Source organism: Rhododendron vialii, chromosome 12a (assembly GCF_030253575.1).
Source record: "Rhododendron vialii isolate Sample 1 chromosome 12a, ASM3025357v1".
NCBI lineage: Eukaryota > Viridiplantae > Streptophyta > Magnoliopsida > Ericales > Ericaceae > Rhododendron > Rhododendron vialii.
This window is the reverse complement of record NC_080568.1, coordinates 30,408,029-30,427,911: the sequence shown is the minus strand read 5'-3', so window position 1 is coordinate 30,427,911 and position 19,883 is coordinate 30,408,029. Positions and strand designations below refer to the sequence as shown.

The 19,883-nt window shown below is 38.8% G+C and overlaps 2 protein-coding genes, 1 long non-coding RNA gene and 1 other non-coding gene across 4 annotated transcripts; 3 read left to right on the top strand and 1 right to left on the bottom strand.

The window, feature by feature from the left end:
* Nucleotides 1-523: 523 nt before the first annotated feature.
* Nucleotides 524-6,674, top strand: LOC131311144 (nuclear transcription factor Y subunit C-1-like). The gene is made up of 2 exons (XM_058338480.1): nt 524-1,235; nt 6,452-6,674. Exons 1-2 carry the CDS (start codon nt 595-597, stop codon nt 6,453-6,455), a joined length of 645 nt encoding a protein of 214 aa, XP_058194463.1. The 5' UTR covers nt 524-594; the 3' UTR covers nt 6,456-6,674.
* LOC131312253 (small nucleolar RNA snoR100) lies at nt 4,815-4,922 on the top strand. Its single transcript, XR_009195820.1, has one exon. It is a non-coding gene; the product is annotated as a small nucleolar RNA snoR100 (small nucleolar RNA).
* A 2,311-nt stretch (nt 6,675-8,985) lies between the features above and the next one.
* On the top strand, nt 8,986-11,581 carry LOC131311143 (uncharacterized). The gene is made up of 3 exons (XM_058338479.1): nt 8,986-9,147; nt 10,319-10,475; nt 11,223-11,581. The coding sequence occupies exons 1-3, from the start codon at nt 9,145-9,147 to the stop codon at nt 11,267-11,269; spliced, it is 207 nt and encodes a 68-aa protein (XP_058194462.1). The 5' UTR covers nt 8,986-9,144; the 3' UTR covers nt 11,270-11,581.
* A 5,813-nt stretch (nt 11,582-17,394) lies between these two features.
* LOC131311142 (uncharacterized) lies at nt 17,395-19,009 on the bottom strand. The gene is made up of 3 exons (XR_009195416.1): nt 18,867-19,009; nt 18,145-18,505; nt 17,395-18,049 (listed from the first exon to the last, which is right to left on the bottom strand). It is a non-coding gene; the product is annotated as an uncharacterized LOC131311142 (long non-coding RNA).
* Nucleotides 19,010-19,883: the final 874 nt, after the last annotated feature.

Here is a 19,883-nt window from a genome sequence, read left to right as displayed (position 1 = left end):
CCAGTGTTTAGTTGGTATTTAAAAAATATTTTTTGAAATCGACGAAATAGTGTAGAGAGAGCGGCTTTAAACGATGGAGAGATCTAAGAATATTAAAATTTAACGTGGATCAGGACTAACGATCGAAGAAACTGAGCAGTTAGAATTGTAATGGAAGGCAGCGGATTCATTTCAGAAAATAACTTACGAAAGATTTAAAGGTATGTGATTTTCATCCAATTAATGAAAAATATTTCATATGTAAAATATTTTTCTTATTTTTTACACAATCAAACACTAAAAAATAGGTAAAATATTGTATACACAATCAAACGGAGCCTAAGGCTGTCATGGCCACAAACTTTGACACGGTAGGATGTAAACTTTTACTCCATGGCTGCAAACATTAACAGCATAGCCGCGACCTTAAACACCCTGGCCCCGCAAACTTTAACCATTTTTCCGTAAACTTAAACTCTATGGCCGCTAACTAGAACCATTTGACCGCGAACTTAGCCCCAACCAGGGAGTGCTCTCTATAGAACCAAGCAGTCCCACAACAAAGGCAGACACAAACCTAAAAACCATTTCCCTCACAAGATCGAAGTCCCGAAAATGGAACCCAACCCCCCACCACCCACGGCGGCGCCACCCCCGTACCCACCTCAACCGCCCTACCCCCACCAACTCCTCCAGCAACAACATCACCAACACCAACAAAACCAACTCAACACTTTCTGGACCCACCAACGCCAAGAGATCGAATCTGCCACCGACTTCAAGAACCACCAGCTCCCCCTAGCCCGGATCAAGAAAATCATGAAAGCCGACGAGGACGTCCGCATGATCTCCGCCGAGGCCCCCGTCCTCTTCGCCAAGGCCTGCGAGCTCTTCATCTTAGAGCTCACGATCCGTTCCTGGCTCCACGCCGAGGAGAACAAGCGCCGGACCCTCCAGAAGAACGACATCGCGGCCGCCATCACCCGGACTGATATCTTCGATTTCTTGGTGGATATTGTGCCTAGGGAGGAGATTATAGAGGAGGAGGGAGGCGGGTTTGGATTGGTGGGGGATAGTACAGTTGGTGGGGTGCCTTATTATTACCCGCCAATTGGGCAGCCGGCGGTGGGGCCGGGTATGTATATGCAGCCTCCGCCATCGCAGGCGTGGCAGTCGGTTTGGCAGACGGGGGCGGGGGATGATGGGGCGTACGGTGGTGGAGGGAGTGGTGGGCAGGGGAATCTTGATGGGCAAGGGTATGAATTTTGCACTCGCATTTCTTGTTAATTGCCATTGTTTGAATTTGCTTTCTTTACAGAAGCAGAAGAAACCGAAGCAGCAAAACACTGAAATGTACTCCAAAACTTTAGAAAACCTAAAAACTTGAATGGGAATGAGAGCAGTTACAGAAAACTTGACTGTGGAGGAAGTACTAAGAACGAGGTATTGTAATCCACCTAGAATCCAAAGTCCACTGGAGGTGGGGTTGGAGGAAATTTTGGGAGTTAGGTGGGCGGATCAGAGGTGGGCCTTGCTCCCAAATTTCCTCCAACCCCACCTCCAGTTGACCTCGATCTTAGTTCTTCCTCCACCGTCAAGTTTTCTGTTGCTGTTCTCATTCAAGTTTCTAGGTTTTTTCAAGTGTTGGAGTACATGTCAGTGTTTTGCTGCTTCGGTTTCTTCTACTTCTTATAGGTTTTGTGATTATGTGATGTTGATATGGTTTTTTCTTTAAAGGTCCTTTTTTTTTTTCAATTTTCTGTGGCTTATTTCGGTTCGTTGATATCTAAGGGTGTTATTGAACTGTGGTAGATTTCCTTCATGGGATTGGGTAGTGTAGAGAAAATGGTGTTCTTTGTGGCCTTTTTGCGTGAAGGATCAATTTTTCTTCAACTTGCGTAAAGGATCAATCTCCATTGTTCGTCTTTCTTGCTCTATATTATTTGCTGATTTTGGTTCTTATAGGTTTTGTGATTATGTGTTCTCCATATGGTCTTTTTCTTTAAAGATCTCTTTTTTCATTCTTCGGTGTTTTTATTTCGTTCTTTAATTCTAAGGGTATGAAGGACATGATTGATCTATTGAACTATGATGGTTATCCTTCACGGGATTGAGCAGTGTTGAGACTAACAACCCATTTGGATTGTGAGGAAGGGTGGGAAAAGAAAAGAGACAAATACTCCACTATCTTTTGTTTGGATATTTAAAAGATGTAAGAAATGTGACAAATGATGAGAATCAAAGGAAAGATGATATTTTTTATTCGTCTATATTTGTTCCTCACTAAATCTCTCCTTTTGGTTGGATTTGGTGAGATATCACTTGTTCTCTTCTCTCCCTTTCTCACAATCCAAAGGATCTGTAAAGTGTTATTTGTGTCCTTTTCGCTTAAAGCACGGTCTAGAATTTTGCTTAGGTCATCTTCAGATAGTTACTCGTGTTCTTGAAATCTCAAGTTGTTTTGATGTAATAGGTAAAACGTTGATTGTTAGAGGGGTTCTAGTTGCTCTTGGTTTTTGAAGTTGCTGTCTTTGAAGCATTTTCTACTGAAGATTGTTTTCATGTGTGCAATAATCAGTTTGCGGTCGATTGCAGTTTTGTTCTTATATGGCTGGCCAGTTATGTTAGTAGCGTAGAGATTGATGTGTTCTAATGAAGTTTTTGCTTAAAGGACCAAATTTGTAAACAGTTGGGTTTTTTCTTAAAAAATGGTTGTTTGGCCTACTTATGCACACCTCAACTAATCCCCGAAGCCTTGAAGTTAAAGACCACTCAAATCTCCAATGGCCCCAACACTTTTTTGCTAGTGATGGGAGTTGAACCTGCTAGCTTGGGATAAGCCCTTGTTGCCATGCTTCCGCTTGACCATGGGTTGCTCACACTTGGCCCTTGGATGCTTTTGGCTCCAGAATTTTCTTTGTTTGTTAGTGGGTTCTAGTGGAGCTCTTGGTTTTTTAGGTTTGTCATATTTCAAGTAGTTTCTGTTGAAGACTTTTTGCATGTGCAAACTAGGAATTGTGTAGTTGAGTGTATACAGGTATTGTGGCAGGCCATAAAGTTAGCATGATAGAGGCCTCAGACGATTTCAATAATTGGTCTTTAGTATTGAGTCAAATGAAAACTATGAATTTGATTACTACATGGTACTGGATCTCGGAAGGGACTTGTGGTTAGCAATGAGGGCTTTCCAATCACCCATTCCTATAGACAACAAGCTACTCTCCCCAAATCTCTTCCCTCTTCCTCCACCTTCAAGGGTTGTAATAGTTGTTTAGTTTGCAGCATCATTTGTTTCATGTTATTTTCTGCACCCTTCTACTTTAGTTTTGTGGTGAAGATTCTCGGTGCGACAGTTGTACAATTGGGACAAGGGATGTACTGAGTTTGTGATGGCTTGTGGTAGGCTGGTGTTTTGAGGCCAAAGTATGTTATTAATCTTGGTTGTAGGGTCATCTTCAATTGGTGTCATTGTAGATAGACACAATGTGGGCAAACTTGGGTATCGGCCTTGGTGGTAGGGTGGTGACTGGTTATCCAATTGGTTGTAGTTGTATATGTACTTTCTTTTCCTTCTTTTCAAAATTTTTCTCTTTCTTTCAACCATTTTCAGGATCTCTCTTGGTTAATCACCTAGCAGATGGAAAGTTTTGAAGCAAGTACCATAATTTAGCAAATTACATTATATCCCCTTCAACTATGACTGGTTTTCTCTTAACATCCCTAATGTTTAAAACTTAACACTTAACATTCATCTTATGAGTTATGACAATAAACTCCTTCCGTTAGCAAACCGTTAGGATTTTGAATGGAACTTGTCATGTGAGCAAAATATGACATGAGAAATAAGATTTTATGATGATCCGTAGAGTGTTGTTTGTGTCCGTTTTGCTTCAAGGATGGTCTAGAATTTTGATTCAGTATCTTTGAGATTGTTCCTCGTGTTCTTGAAATCTTAGGTTGTTTTCATGGGTTAGGTAAAAGGTTGATAGTGGGTTCTACTCGAGCTCCCAGCTTTTGAATTTTGCTGTGTTTGAAGCTTTTCCTAATTAGGAGATTGTTGGCCACTTTATACCAGCAAGCTTGAGATGCTTATTGATATTCCTAGCCATGTCCATGATACACTAGATTCACTGTTACGTTGGCTTATAACACCTATCCTCCCTTAACTTCTTCAATCTTCATAAGCTTTGGTCAATCATTGCCGAACGCTGACATGGATGAGATACTTGTTGATTTCTTGAATGCTGCAAGATTTTAATTAGCCAACATCTCTACGCCACATTGGTTTGCATTGAGCAAGGTATGCTCATTCTGTATGTGTCCAAACACATGCACTATGTGAGGAGCATGCTTTTCTTTCTATCTAATAGTTAAGTCAGTAATTTGGAGATAAGAAAAGGAAAAGAAAGGAAAAGCATGCTTGAGATATTGTTTCTTTCAATTACTTGTGACCATTCAAATGCATTTGTGTCACCTGAGGCCAACAAGCTTGAGATACCGAGTCATAGCCCTCGCTATTTGCATTTGGTAATAGATTGCCTAAAGTCCTTACAAGTAGTCCTATTACATCAATCTGCTCAGGAGTCATAGCCCTCGCTATTTGCTTTTTGGTAACAAATTGTAAAGTCCTAACTAGTAGTCCTATTACATCAATTTGTGTACATGCATTTTTGTTTCTTAGTCGACTTTGGTCAATTGCTGTCTACATGTGACGCCAAACGGCCGGTGTGCTTGAAACCACACTATAAAAGAAAGGAAGACAAAAGAAAAGAAAACCCTAATCTCAATAATCTTTATTCTCAATCTTTATTGTGCATACCGATGCTCTGGACTATCAATGAAGGAAGCATGGTAATGTGCACATAAATTGATTTGAGTCTCTAGGCCTGTCCTCTCTGATGTCATTTGGCTTTGATTTGGGGGCATGGTTTTACAACAAAACGCCCTTGTAGCTCCTCGGTTCTTGGAGGTTTAGGGGGGCCACTGTTTTAGTGGTATTCTGAGAGCAGCCACTTTGTGCATATATTGTCAAAGGTTAGGTCTGTCTCCAATCATCCTCCGCCCATACCCCCAACGACTGGGGACTAGATGGGTTATGTTATGTTGTTGTTGTTGTTGTTGTATTCAAAAGTATCTTATGAATGTAACAAGCCTAGTATTCATAGGCTAGTCACAATGTTTCCAAAGTTGAATTAAACATGTTCCAAAAATAATATAAGCAATGGAATCCTAAATAACATATTCATTTCCTAAAATGAAATAAATCAAAGACTAATAAATATTAATGTTTCCGTCCACGCCTCATGTAAGTGCGAGTGATCTTGGGCCTTATGTGATCCCCGTCAACATGCTTGCGATACCTGTTGATATTTTTGTGAATGCTATTATGCAACAAAAATATGTTTGCCAAACCTGCTATTACATTGGTTTAGTGTGGGCAAAGTATTAGTGTTCGCATGTTTCAACAGTCTGCATTTACACAAGGTGTGAGGAGTTTTTTTTGGTTTTTTTGTATGTAGTATTTGTGTATGAACTATGAAGTTACTGTTCTACTGTTAAGGTGCTATGCATACAGCTTGACTCCATCATCCCCTTCAAATACAGTAGTGAGAACTTGAGATAACACAAAAGTATGCCTTACGAACCTGGGCCTAGCTCAAGTGATAAAGAGCACTAATGTCTTAGGTTCATTTCGGGAGTTCGACTCCCTTTAACCCCCTAATTCCCACTAGGCCACTAGTATATATCATGGGATGTTCTTGCCTTTTCAAAGGAAAAAAGGTATGCATTACTAGACACGATAGCAATGTGTTGTTTTTTCATGAATGCTGCTGCTGCATTTTCTGTGATCAGATGGCTTCTTTACTTCACCATATTTCTCTCGTGTTGCGTTCCTGTTCATTTTTTTGTGTCTTGCAGTGCCTCGCACTCCCTTATTGTGGTTTATTCCAATGTTTCCAGAGTTTTCATTGCGATTTCAATGTTTTGGGCCTTTTGGCAGATATTGCTCCATGATTTTTGCTATGATTTGCACACAATATTAGGATTGTATCTCTGTGTTTTGTGGCCCTCTCGAAGTGGGTAATGCAAAATTGTTGCCAAGGGGCAAAAGTGTATCTGTATCTGTACCTCCCTTGTAATGCCTCAGTCAATAGTAGTAGAACATAAATAATTATCTGTTGTGTGTATCACTATTGTTGAGCCCGGAGTGCCCCCATGGATTGGGTTACACAATGCCACTCATTGCGATTGCTTTTAAAACATACTTGCATGTGCGACATTGAATGTCATGACAATACTTCATTGAAACCCTCCATAACACCAACTGGTTTTTAGCCTTTTAGGAGACATGGTGGAATAGCAGTCTGACAACTATTCAAAATTCCTTTGCAAATGTTCAAATCTGAAATATGTCTATCATAACCTAATGACCTTGTTTCTCTTTTCTTTTCGTTTTTTTTTTGTTTTTCAGGTAACTTCACTCAGTTGCAGGTAGTAGGATGCTAAGTGGCCACAATGGAAGACTGAAGACTCTACTTGATGATTTCTTGAATTTTCTTATTTTCCAATCATAAATTACTTGGATGCTATTTATGTTGCTGGCACAAGTAATGACCCAAGTACATGTTAGAAAACCTTTTTAACACTTCGATCATGTGCAGTTGGAGAAATGCTTCTGTGAAGCTTTCTAGTTATCTATGTGCAGGATACCGTGACTTCTGCTATCGTTTTCTTTACCAAAAAGTCTGTGCGCGCAACTTTAAACAAGACTCCAAACATAACAATGTCCGAAACCGTCCGATGCATGTGGACCCATGTGCATTGAGCGGTCCTGGACACAGTTGTTTCCAGAGTTGTGTTTTAAAATTGTGTGCGTAGCATTGCTCTTTCTTTACTTGCAATTATTTGTGTGAGAGATTTTACGGCCTATTTGGCTGGGGGATTTGCCCCCGGATTTGCTTCGTGCCCAAAGTTGTTCTCCGTCCTCTCCTCTTCTCCGGTGTTTGGAAGCGAAAAACTCCACCCCGATTTGCCCCCTTATTTGGAGACTTCGGACTTGTAATCCACCTGCGCCCGGATTTGTGAACGACAAGGGTACCCTTGTCGTTGGTTATGCGGGGTTGGGGAATTACTTTGTTGCCCTTGAAATCTCTCTACCTTGTCTTCTACTCTAGACCTCTTCTTCTGCCGTACACCGCCATTCGATGGTTGCATGATTTCTCAAAGGAAAATGAGAGGAAATAAATAACACAATTAATTGAAAAATACAAGTGGTACCTCAGGGTGTTCCTCGCAGAGATCATCAGCGTCGAAGAAGAAGGTCGCAAATCGTCGGCGTTGGAGTAATCAGATCGAGAGTGGGCACACAAGGACAGTATGGCCTGACAGATTAGGGTTTTGGCGAATGAAAGCTGGAGGTGGGGGTTGGGGGGAGAGAGGGAGGCGGTGGTGGAGGTATTGGATTATGTATCTGTGTTGGGCACTGTATCTCACATCTCTCTCCTTTCTATGTGCTAATCAAGGGTGAAGAATTACTCCTTTTTTTTCCCCCTTTTTCTTTCTAATGAAAAGCAGAAGGAATTATTACCCTAATGAAATGAAAAGGAGCACACTCATACATACAAGTATATGGGATGGGTTGTATATATCTCACAATGTCTCACTTTTCAATTATGTTTTCTTAATTTTTTTTCGAAAAATAATATTTTTATAGTAAATAATATGTTTTAATTATTTGTTTAGTAAATAAATTTATTTTATTCCACAATTAATGATAAATATGTATTTATTCTAATTATAATGAAATTGATCTAATTTGTCCATTAAAATAATAAACTAGGGGGCAATTAAGTCATTTGACAACTTATCTCCTTATATCCACCTTCCATATCCTCATTCTAAAAAAATCATCCAAACACAGGATTACAAATCTACCATTATTATGAAGTGGGTCTACCATTCTTACATATCACCCCTCATTCTATATCCATCCTCAAATTCACTCTCCTTCTATATCCACCCAAAATCAAATCTTCCATCCAAACGGGCCGTTAAGGTAAGTGTTTGGATGGCTGGAATGATAGCGGGAAGAATGAAATGTTTGTTCATTAGCGTTCCAAATGAAAGGGCCATATACCCAAATGTTCGTTCATTCTAGACAACCAGCCTAATGATCATTTAGTGCTGTTAAAAACAGGTGTACGGCAGTTTTTTTTTGCTTTTTAGTTACCATTTTGTTGTGTCATTATTTGTGAATTGTTTGCTTCCCTTTTGAAGCTTCAAGTTTGAAGTTTGAACACCTGAAAAGTTTGACAAGCAAACGCTGCCTAATTATTTTGTTGTGTCATTATGTTTTCAATTATTTATGAATTTTTCACTTTGTGATTTAAGCTAAAAAGGAATTACACTAAAGTGATGACGGACCTCAGGAAGAGGTAGAGGGGTCAAGGTCCAGTCCGGTACAGTTTTGAGCCATTGTGGGTTCCTTCCGGGCCCACAACAACGATCGTAATCGTTCATTTTGCAAAGTTCGTCAAGTATGTTATCCAAGCAAAAAAAAAAAAAATTAGCTTGATAAAAAACCAATAGATACGTGAACAAAATATATTCAGAATGCATTTTTGTCTTGAGATAAATGGATGTAATACTAGTTCCAAGTTTAGTATTATTCTCCAATGTGTTCCAAAATTTCCAAACAACTGCTCGTATTGTTCGTCTTACTAATCGGAGTACAATTAGTGTTTTCACAAACTCTAGAATACGGACGGTTTCAACCATCTAGACCGGGAGGGTTCACGAACGGACTAAGGGTTTGTTCAAGTACTTATGTTTTGAATTAATAGTGATATATTGTAATAGAATAATTTATCTCGTAAAATAAAAAATAAGTACTTACAAAATAAGAACTTCAGCGGAACAAAACATGATCATAGGAAAGAGAGGAGCTGCCACCTGTCGACTGTCTGAATAGTTGTAAAGACGGAATCAATCCGAGCAGTTGTTGAAAACTTTCTACTCATAATTCAATTCGGACGCGTTCTCTCTCTCCTTCACATCACCTTATAATAATAAGTACCCGAACCGAAAACAGTTGGAAAAAGAAAAAACCCTCCTCTGCAGAACAACTCTCCTCTCAATTTCTCCCTCCAGATCTCCGCCTCAACCATGGTAACCTCTGTCTCTCTCTCTCTCTCGATCTCGATATAGATGCATATACCTTCGTACAAGTTTCGTTCTTTTTCTTTGAGAAATTGGCCCTTGTTTCATATCAATTGCGTAGTAACAGCTGATGGGTGCTGTTGTGTCGTATTCTTTTACTTGTTTTTATGTTGATTGTCGGTGTAGAAATCAGATCCGGTTCTTTAGATCGTATTTCGGGCTTGATTAATTAGATCCGTGGAACCGTTTCGTTCTTTTTTTTTTTGATCCGCACTTAAATCGGTGGAATTGGTTGTTTTTGGACCGAGTTTTTGTTTGCATGTTGGAATAGTGATGAAAAATATAGCATAATGAGAAGCAATAATTGGGGGGATGTGGTAAAGAATTTTTCTGGGAGATTGACGTTTCATCTGTGAATCTTGGCTGGATATTGGTGATTTTCCCTTTGAATAAAAGAGGATATTATGATGTTTAAGCAAGTTTTCATGACGTGAAGAAGAACATTAGGTTCAATTCCAACTGGCCAAGTTTCCAAATGTTTCACAATCCGATTTTTGGAAACTTGAACTTGAAACCACTGAAAGTTGTATGTCGAATTTGTCTTTGTGCGAATATAGTTTTCCAGAATTTTAAGTACTCCTTTCCAAAAAAGATTGTTTGGTTTGCAAATCTAGAACTTAAAATAATTCATTTTGTCAAAGAACATTGAGCTTTTTTCCATAAATTGAAAGAAATCATGGTTATCTACTATCTAGTAATGTGCAGGAAAAAAATTTGGAATTTTTTTGGGCAAAAATGCTTCATTTTTTAGTTCTTGTTTTGCAGACTTGATAATCTTTTTGAGACAGAGGTAGTATCTCTTTGGTGCTCTTGTAAAAGTTTTGAAATTCATTGAGTTAAAAAATTTTCTACGAAACGGGTTGACATAATAAAGAAAGACATGTTGGCTAGGGGCTTAAATGGCAGAACATATAACCATCTGTGTATGATAGGTAACTATTCTTGAGATATCAGTGATTGAGGAGGGGTGAGGTTTTGGACTTTGTGATACACTCGGATTTTACGTTGTAAATGTTAATCCAAACCCGTTTGGAATTCTTCCATAGTTTTTAATTAGGTCAATTGATGCCGCTTTTCTTCTTTGTGATGAGTTTGTTTCCTGTCTTCCACTGCATTTCAGACTACCTCAAGGCGACTTGCTGATAGGAAGGTGGAGAAATTCGAAAAGAACATCAAGAAGAGAGGTGCTGTGCCTGAAACAGCAACGAAGAAAGGAAGTTCCTATCCAGTGGGGCCTATCTTGCTTGGTTTCTTCATTTTTGTTGTCATTGGATCCTGTGAGTTTCTTTCTTTCTACTCTACGGTTGTTTCTTTAATGTAACTTGCAATTTTCTAGCCTTTCTTTTGTGAAGTACTTTACAAACAAAGCACTTAGGAGGTGCCAGCCATTGGGGATGGAATGCAAACGAAGCACGTAAAATCCATTTGCATCTCTATATTCCTTGACACCGATGTACCAAAAATCTGGAAATTCCTTGATGAGGTTGTGTTTAGACCAAGGATTTGTGAAAGGCTTAGAAAATGAAAGGGAGTAGGGAAAACTTAGTTCTTTACTTCGTAAGCTTAGTTCTTCAGAGGTTTAGGGGTTCCTTTCTTTCAAATGCTCAAAAGAAAAATAAAAAGGGGAAGCATGGGCAGGCTCTTGAGGAAATTTTACTTGAGAGTAGTTATGATCTCCCACTATGTCAAACGAAGATTATTCTACATTTAACTTTGTAAGCACAGTTTATGTACTTGTGCCTCCAAGATGAATAGAGATTGACAGACTAGAAATTTCGCTATCAAGTTCTTGGTCAAGGGGACTGCTAGGAAAACTGGATTGGTTTACTACAGATTCTGCTTTATTTTGCATTCCACCTAATATCTCTTAAATAACATATTAAATTCGATCTGTGCATGGAATGTTCAATAATATCCGTCTGATTAGTTGATCTGAATGTGGAACTTTGTTCAACTAAATACACTGAGATTGCTTCATGTGGCAAGCATCTACAGTAGATTAATTTCAGTTTCCTTTGTGCCAGCTTTGTTTCAGATTATCCGTACAGCATCCAGCGGAGGCATGGCTTGAGTGATGACGAGTTTACGTTTCCCCCTTTTGAGTTCCGGCAGCTGTAGGGTTTTGTGATACTACTTACCTCTGTTGCCTTGGTTAGGATCAACTTTTCTTGTTACTTCGACTTGCCCTTACGGGCTGTATCTAGGGAATCGATCATGTACTCCGAGTATGGATGTGGTTTTTTTTTTTTTCTTTCTGTTCTGTAATTTAAGAAACCTAAAATGACTTTCTTTCTTTTTTTATCTGGGACCTAAAATAACTTGTCTCCCTTATTTCTGGTTCCCTTTTGAACTTTTTGCAATCTACACTATTTGTGTTCGCCCACTTCTGAATTGTGCTTACTCTCTCAGTAGAGAATGGACTGTTGCACTGATCTAGGATGGTTCGAGGATACCAATGAAAAAATCCAACCCGAACCAGACTGTCCTATTTTGTCAGGTGCGGTTATGGTTCCGGAAAAGTTGGAAGAACAAATAGTTTTGGTTTAATTACTACTAGTTCTCTACTTACAGAATCGCGGATAAAACCAGATTCTCCCTCCTGTTTTATTTTCTGTCATTTCTATTTGTTTGATACAAATTTACCTGCAACAGCTTAAAGATTTGGAAAAAAAGAAAAAACAATGATCCTAATTTTTTGTTTCCAAATCAAAAAATAAAATGTATATATTATTTGGAATTAAAAAAAAGGAGGTATTTTAGAATACCTCTTTGTTTGCTTCAACAGCAGAGCAGCACATCTCTCTCTCATCTCTCTCCCCACCAACTCTCGAACCTGAGACCTGAAGGTTGGAAATATGGTTCCAAACCAACAGGCAACAAGAAGAGTTGGTGACAATTTGAGAATTAGCAAATATTTTATAAGAAAGTCAACCACAAAGAATCTGATGATTTTAAAGGATTAATTCCTCAGCGTACCCATCGCAGATGAAAAAATTAAGTAGCTGAATTTAGAAGCCCACCATCCGCAACCCAGAATCTTCTTCCGGATTTACACTCCTTTCCCGCGAATTCTCCAAAGAACCACTCTCCGTTGCCTTCCTCACATCTTCCCAAGAAACCGACGGGGGGTCGATAGAGCATGTACATGTCAAACGCAAAAGACATGCCTCGAATTTTGAAACCAAGCATTCTACTCCAATAAAAAAAACATTCTATTTACCTGTGCCGATTGATATTTGTCAGACGCAAAAGACATGCCTCGAATTTTGTAACCAAGCATTCTACTCCAATAAAAAAGCATTCTTTCTACTGTGCCGATTGAAATTCCAAATGATATTCTCTTGATAAGCGGAAGGCCGAGCCAGTTTGTACCGTTGGATGCGCACCGACTACTGACGTTAACGAAACGAAATTAACGACCGGATAAACATCAAGTATTGTGAAATGTTTGACCTTTGAACTAGTGACCACTCCGACCTACTTGGCCAAACCCCTGAATAACTGAGTCGTAGTTCAAGAACTAATGAGAGATCCCACACGCCTTTAACACCTTTCCTTCACACACGAATCAGACCAACCAACTCAGCTTTTAAAAGGAATCAACAATTAGTGAATAACAGTAATGCTAACCACAGCTTTTAAAAGGAATCAACAATTCGATAGTGTAGTACTGTCTCCACCCAACCCAGTTGGGCTTGAGAGATTAATTTAAAAACCTGAAGTTACCGACCGGATAAATCTGTAATAATCTTGAGGGGAATCAAACAAGCCTGCAATCCTTTGAAACGCAAATTTAGGGCTTTTACCCGCTGAGCTACCTCAAGAACAGATGAGCCCCAAACAGCACAACTGACAAGAAAATTGACAAGGCTATATTAGCATTCAGCAAGTAAATTATTTATATCCGTGCTGAATTCATGCAGTTAGTAATCCATGATCCATAGTTAAAATCTAAAACAGTTACATTTGGCTGCATAACGTGTCTGTACAACAAGAGAGCCACCCCTAACCACCATCTGGAAAAATCATCCTTATCAGAAAACACCGATAAAAATAAAAATAAAAATGGAGGGAAAACCCTAGCTATTAAGTATGTTACAAAGCCACAGGAAGAGACCGGTCGCCACAAGAGTTGTTACTCTTGAGATGGTTTTCGAAAAGCCGATGCCCGTTATTGGAAAACAAAGCATGTATATAAGGAAGCCTGCAGGCATGTTATGTCCAAATCTTGCAAGCATACACTGCCGGCCGCTGCTCTGTCTCTCTTATGCCTATTAGCATATAGAATATTGTTGCTATGCTGATCTCTCAAATTAACTCTTGTTTTTGGATGGTGATCATCCCATTGAGAAGAAGCTCTGATCTGTAAACTAGAGTACTGTTGGCTAGCATGATCGATTTTAGTAGTCATAATAAATCATGATATATTATTTGTAAAATAAAGGACATAACTGGATTAAGAATGAACACATCGATCTACTGGGATTATTTCATTTGTCATTGCAGCTACCGTATTAATTATATTTATCGACTTCCTGGTACTTCCGGCCTATTGACAAGCTAGTTGGTTATTGCACGTTGGAACACTTTTGAACGAGGAAAGAAAGACTTTCAAATTTTTATTTTTATTTTTTAATTAATTACTCCTAGAAAGAACATGCATGGCCGGGGCTCTCTCTAGAGAATTGTGTTGGGCAGAAGACTTGTCAAACGGAACATGCATGGAGTGGTTGGTGTTGTTTTGACGGACCTACTACTCCTTGTCACGTAATTAAGATGCATGAATATATATGATCTCATACGGCATCCTAGCTAGCTTCTTTTGCCATGTTAACTGTTGATTTGTTTTCCGTTTGATCATCAACCCTGGCGAGCGGTTCGACATTCAAGAATTTGTCTTTATTTTCCGATCGGACCGATCGATTTATATTTGGATTAGTATTCTCATTATCCAATAAACAAATAAAAACTAAACAAGTAGAGATACTGTATATAGCTAGCTAGTAACGATCTCTATATCTAATTACGATTTTTTTTCCCTCAGTTGTGTTGATCTTATATATTTCAACCTTGAGTTTGTTATAATCCTATCTTATCTCTCTCTTTTTTTGTCCTATTTTTCGGATTCTCATACAATCTTAATTATTTAGCTTATTTGCTTTAAAAAAAAAAAAAAAGGTTAATGAAGGGTGTTTGTTACCCAATTATGAATAATCACTTAGTATTTGGCTATTCTAGCTTATTTGACCCAAAAAAGTTAGATTATTTTAAACTCCAATTGGGGGGGGGGGGGGGGGTGGGGTTTGTTTATTTTAAGTTGCTACAACATGAATGGACTTAAAAAAAAATGCTAAAATGGGTAAGTTGTTTTTACTCAAGTTTTAAAAACAATCTAGATATTTCGTTTATAAAAAGACAGTGTAGCAAACAAGCTATTTGTATAACTTATTTTAATTTGTTAAGCATATAGGTCGAAAAAATTATACTCTAAAAAGCTAAATTTAGTGTGAGCAAACGGAGCCACGTGAGGCATTCTCACTAATCATCTATTCACCCCACTTGTTTAATATATAGTATCTAGTATATAGATTAATCCTAGTCTGAGGAACAATTTTCATGTGTTAAGGTAGCCTTGTCTTTCTTTCTCAGCCAGTTCCAAGACCGGATAAAGGAGGAGGGTTGTGTGTTAGGTAGCTGACAGCCAACACATAAAAAGCCCGTCAGATCTTTATGACATGAATCCAAACATGATTACGCGAAATGCTAGGGCGTTTATGAGTCTAATGGGTTTGAGTGAACAAATAGCCATTGACATAACTCAATGGAGATAAAGAATTCATGTAACCAACTCCAATTGATTGGGAAACATAAAGCTCAGTTTGGTTTGATTTGGTACTTTGAAAAATCCGATGCAACTTTTTAGTTGTTATCCATTTATGATTTACCTCACTTAAGCCTATAAAAGGTGATCACAGACCTTCATTCTATCACCACAACTTAGAGCATTCTATCACCACAACTTAGAGAGAGAGAAAGATTTGAGTCAAGATGAAGGGAGGTTCAGCTACCATTGTTTTTATGTTAGTTTGCATTGGTATGTGCATGACCAATGCCTTAGCCACCGAGCAACCCAAGTCCCTGCCACTGACTTGGTCACCACCGGCCACTCCAAAGCAGCCATCAACTCCGTCGCTAGCACCGGTCGATCAAAAGCTGCCACCAACCGTACCGCCAGTACTGGCCCGTCAGAACCTGCCGTCTACTGCATACTTGGATCCAATGGAATGTGATGAACTTACTGACGGTGCGGTTGAGTGCATTAGGGAGTATTGGGTTCGTGACTTTGACAAGGAATACTGTTGCAGTATTTTCCAACAAGTGATCCAATGTCCTGGGGGTAGGTATTTGATTTTTGGTATATATCCCCAGCAATGTAGTACTGTTTAGAAGGAAAGGAGAAAAAAATAAAAAAAAATGGTATAAATAAGTCTCCGATACGAGGATCAAATTAAAGGAGGATCAAATTAAAGGTGTACGTTTTAGAATTATGGATGGATATACAAGGAAGTGAACCTTTTTTCATTGACATCCCAAAACATGCTTAAAACAAACAAACTTCATTGTGCACAAGGACAGGGCCGGCTCTGGGGTAAGCCCAACAAGCCCCCGGGCTAGCTGCCACTGCTCAAGGATGAAACCTTTTTATGCTGTTTAATTCTATATATCGTCATCCAAGTTGTTGCCGAACAAGACACGAACGAGTACATTTGCCATGTCTCCTCGGCGTCTCAGATCTTTTGATTTTTTTTTCCATAAAAATGGTAAGTCCTTCAATTGTAGACGACTTCTACGTACGAATCTTCAATACTTTCTTCCATTCTTTCCAGCAGCAGGAAGGAAAAAGGTCAAGATTATGTGGATTGAGCATTTTTTTTTTTTCTACTAATATATTCCACTCCAGCTCCAGCATATAGATAAAGAAAGGAAAAATTGATAGTTTTGGTGACAAAGACAGGCGAAGAATTGCCACAAAAAAAAAAAAAAAAAAGAACCATACAAGCACGGACAAATAAGATCGACCTGAATTAAATGATTGAATCCATATCCGAATTAAAAACCATCCGAGCTCAAGGAAGTGCTACGAGGCACCATTCACCTAAAGGAAGACAGGAAGAGAGCTAGGCGCGGCGCTACCAGCTCCAAGGTAGCAAATAGATTGGTGTCCATTGCTCCTGGATGAAGTGAATTTGCAAGTTATCTCCACACCATCGTCGTTTACAGGGACACTAGCATGCATTAATATTCTACTGTACTTGAGCACCAATTACCTCTACATTACAGCATCAGCAAAACACAGAAGTACTACTGCATCAAATATCTATACTTACAGCCAGTGAGGAATGAGGATGAGAGCACGTTATGCATTCATGTTTAGCAGGAAGGCAATAAAAAGGAAAACAAAATAGTAAAAGAACGTTGAATCGGATACGGGCATTGCACCATAGATGACTTGTGTAGAGAGAGAGAGAGAGAGAGAGAGAGAGATTACACTCTTGGGGAGGGGTGGGGGGTTCGATTTGGAGACGAGGACTGGCATCCAAACAAACTCGCGTGCAAAGCAAAGACGCAAGGTTTTACAAATCGATGTCGACTTGGTTTCATTGGCTCCTCGCATCTTAAACCCGGGAGGCCCAGGTTTCATTTATACTTCGCATTTTCAACAGGCAAAGTCATTTAAAACGACATCGTAATATTCCAAAGCACCGGCCATTGGTAAATTGTGAACTCATCCCGGGTTTATTTCTTGATCGTAACTTTTCAAATGGTAGAGCTTTTCAAGAATATGAATTGTATCAAAGATAACATTAATCGAATTCCGATCGGCACATAATCGGAGATGATATGAGTGAATTTATTTATATAAAAATAGATTTGGCCACACTGTATCAAACTCATTGGGACTTCGCATTAAAACGACATCGCAACCAATCGAAGCTCCAGCCTTCAAGTCTGCAACTTGTAATTGGCAAATTGTGAACTCATCCCGGGTTTGTTTCTTGATCGAAGCTGTTCAAATTGTAGATCTTGTCAAGAAGATAAATTTCGTGAAAATTTGTTTTAATCGAATGTTGATCAGTACATTATCGAAGATAATTGGAGTGCATTTACTTTTATGAAAAGAGATTCAGCCATACTGGATCAAACCCCTGTTTCTATCACTCACGGGTCATGAAATATCTGCTACATTGCCTGTTTAAGTTGAGGTACGTAATTAAGCTTTGTCACATGTAGTATTTTGTTTACCACTGTACACGAGCTGTTGCAGAGCTTAGTGACATAATCCTTCATTAGTACCCTTCGCACTAGCTCTCAATCCTCGCTTTATACTTGTCCTTACGCAATTTTATTTTATTTTTTTTGGTATCAAAGGAACAGTCCTACAACCAGGGCATTAAATGGACCTGACTGTGCAACCCAAACCTCCGGGAGAGTCACCGCGGCAACACCAGTCACGGCCCCCCACTTACTTCAGGATATTCACCCGGTGGAGAATCGAATCTCATACCTTAACGAGTACTCCCAAAGTCTGGGCATCCGCCCGAACCACTGGGACAACTCCTGGGTGTGTCGCTCTCACAAATTGTTATAGTTGGGAATGTTTTTTGAAAGACTCTTTCACGCTCATACTTTCGCTCACGCATGATGTGACTTGGGTAGCGAGCACTGGTTTTTCCTAGAGTTTCGGGATCTTAGAAAGCAAAAGATTGCTTTCAGATTCGAATGATTCCTAGGTTATACCTCTTGGTCTGACTTCCAGTTTTCCTTCAACATAATTGAGTAATATAGAACACTGCAGAAGGAAAAAGGGAGAGTAAGGCCTTCATGTGGTAAAATGCATGAACATTGAACCATTCAATATAGAATTATGTCTTGATTATGACTTACCAGAAAAAGGGAGGAATATCCTGATGTCTTGATTCAATATAGAATTATATGTCTATGCTCGCCTGCTCGGACTTGAGAAAATTTTCCTGTTCTCTCTCAATTAGCCAGAAGTATGCATTCATAAGTATATGATGGTACCTGAATTTCCAGCATACACAACATATGTACATAAATCGATTTGCAATCAACATCTTGTTTTTTGTGTACTATTCTCTTCCAGTGGTAGATGGGATAAGCAGGGAAACCTTGGGGAAGATTTGAACCCAGGTACCATCACACATCCAAAGGTCCTGTCATACTTTACTCAAGGATCTTGCTAACTTGGAAACTGTTACAGATATTGAATTATACGACTTGACACCTGCGGTTCATCATGAAGCAATTAACCAGAAAAGTATTTTGATTCCTTTTGAGAAAATAATAAGCCCTAAGAAACTCAAAATACTTGCATCTAATAATAATTATTATTATTATTATAATAAATCACAAACTAACCACTCTCTCATAACTTCTAAGGAAAAAACTATGTTCACACCTTAAGAACAACCAGCAACTTAACAAGCATTTAGCCCAATACAGTCTAAAATTGTTCCTAAACCAAATAAGAGGCATGGTTTTAATTTCTCATGATGTGTAATATGACATCACTAGAGAGACGTTTTATGAATCACACGAATTCTACCATTAGCGGTATTCAAACAAAAGAAAGGACACTGGTTCACCTGTATCAAATTTGCTACTTTTGTTCTTTTATTTTATTTAGTTGGTCCACAGGGATGATGCCTTACCTTAGCTTTCCAACATAGGCGTTACTTCCTTGGGAGAGGGCATCTGCATCAAAGGAAATAATGCACTCGGTATGAGCATTATGTCTACACCTTCGTGCAGCTAGGAGAAACTTTCCCTGGTCTGTAAATGCTGCAACAAATATGTCACAATCTTAGTAGTCGGGAGCTTCAGACGATCAAATGACTCGATATGCTGCAAATTTTTATTTTGCTAGCTAAATGCGGACCTCAAAGTTTGGAGTCTTCCGAGTCATATTTTGATGATCCAAACCGTTCAACTTGTTTAAAACATGCTTTTAAGGGTACCCGCGAGAAATTGGCTCATAATATAACCGGAAAGTGCTTGATCCAAACATTGTTTACATAGAACAGTTTCTGTCAAGCTTTATGAAAAATTGTTTGAATCAAGCATTTTCCGGTCAAGTTGAACGGTTTGAATCATCATACTATGACCCCGAAATGGGAAGTCCATATTTTAACAAAATGAGAGATCCCTTAATACACACACACGAGAAACTGCATCTCTGTACATGTCATAATGAAAGGCAGCCTATCAGCGTTACCAGAGGACATTTCCTATCAAAGATGCACTTCAAGCATAAACAAATCCATCCATTAATAACCACAAGAGGGTCTATATCATGTTTCCCAATTTGGTAAATATCAAAGAAAAATACACTTCATGACTGGAAAACAAAACAATTGGCACCTCAAATTTCGTAGGAGGTTTGTTCTTCGCAAAACACACCTTTCTAACAAATTCATACACCCTTGACCAAAAACTCTTAAATGTCTTGCATAAAAAACGTCAAAATAATATTTGGCTAATATGGAGGATCTCTAGAGGTTTTACACAGCAATAATGCTTAAAGAAAGTCTACAAACATGAAACAAACCAAACCTACCACATATCACTTCGAATTGTGAAACAGCCAACATTATCATGCAAGA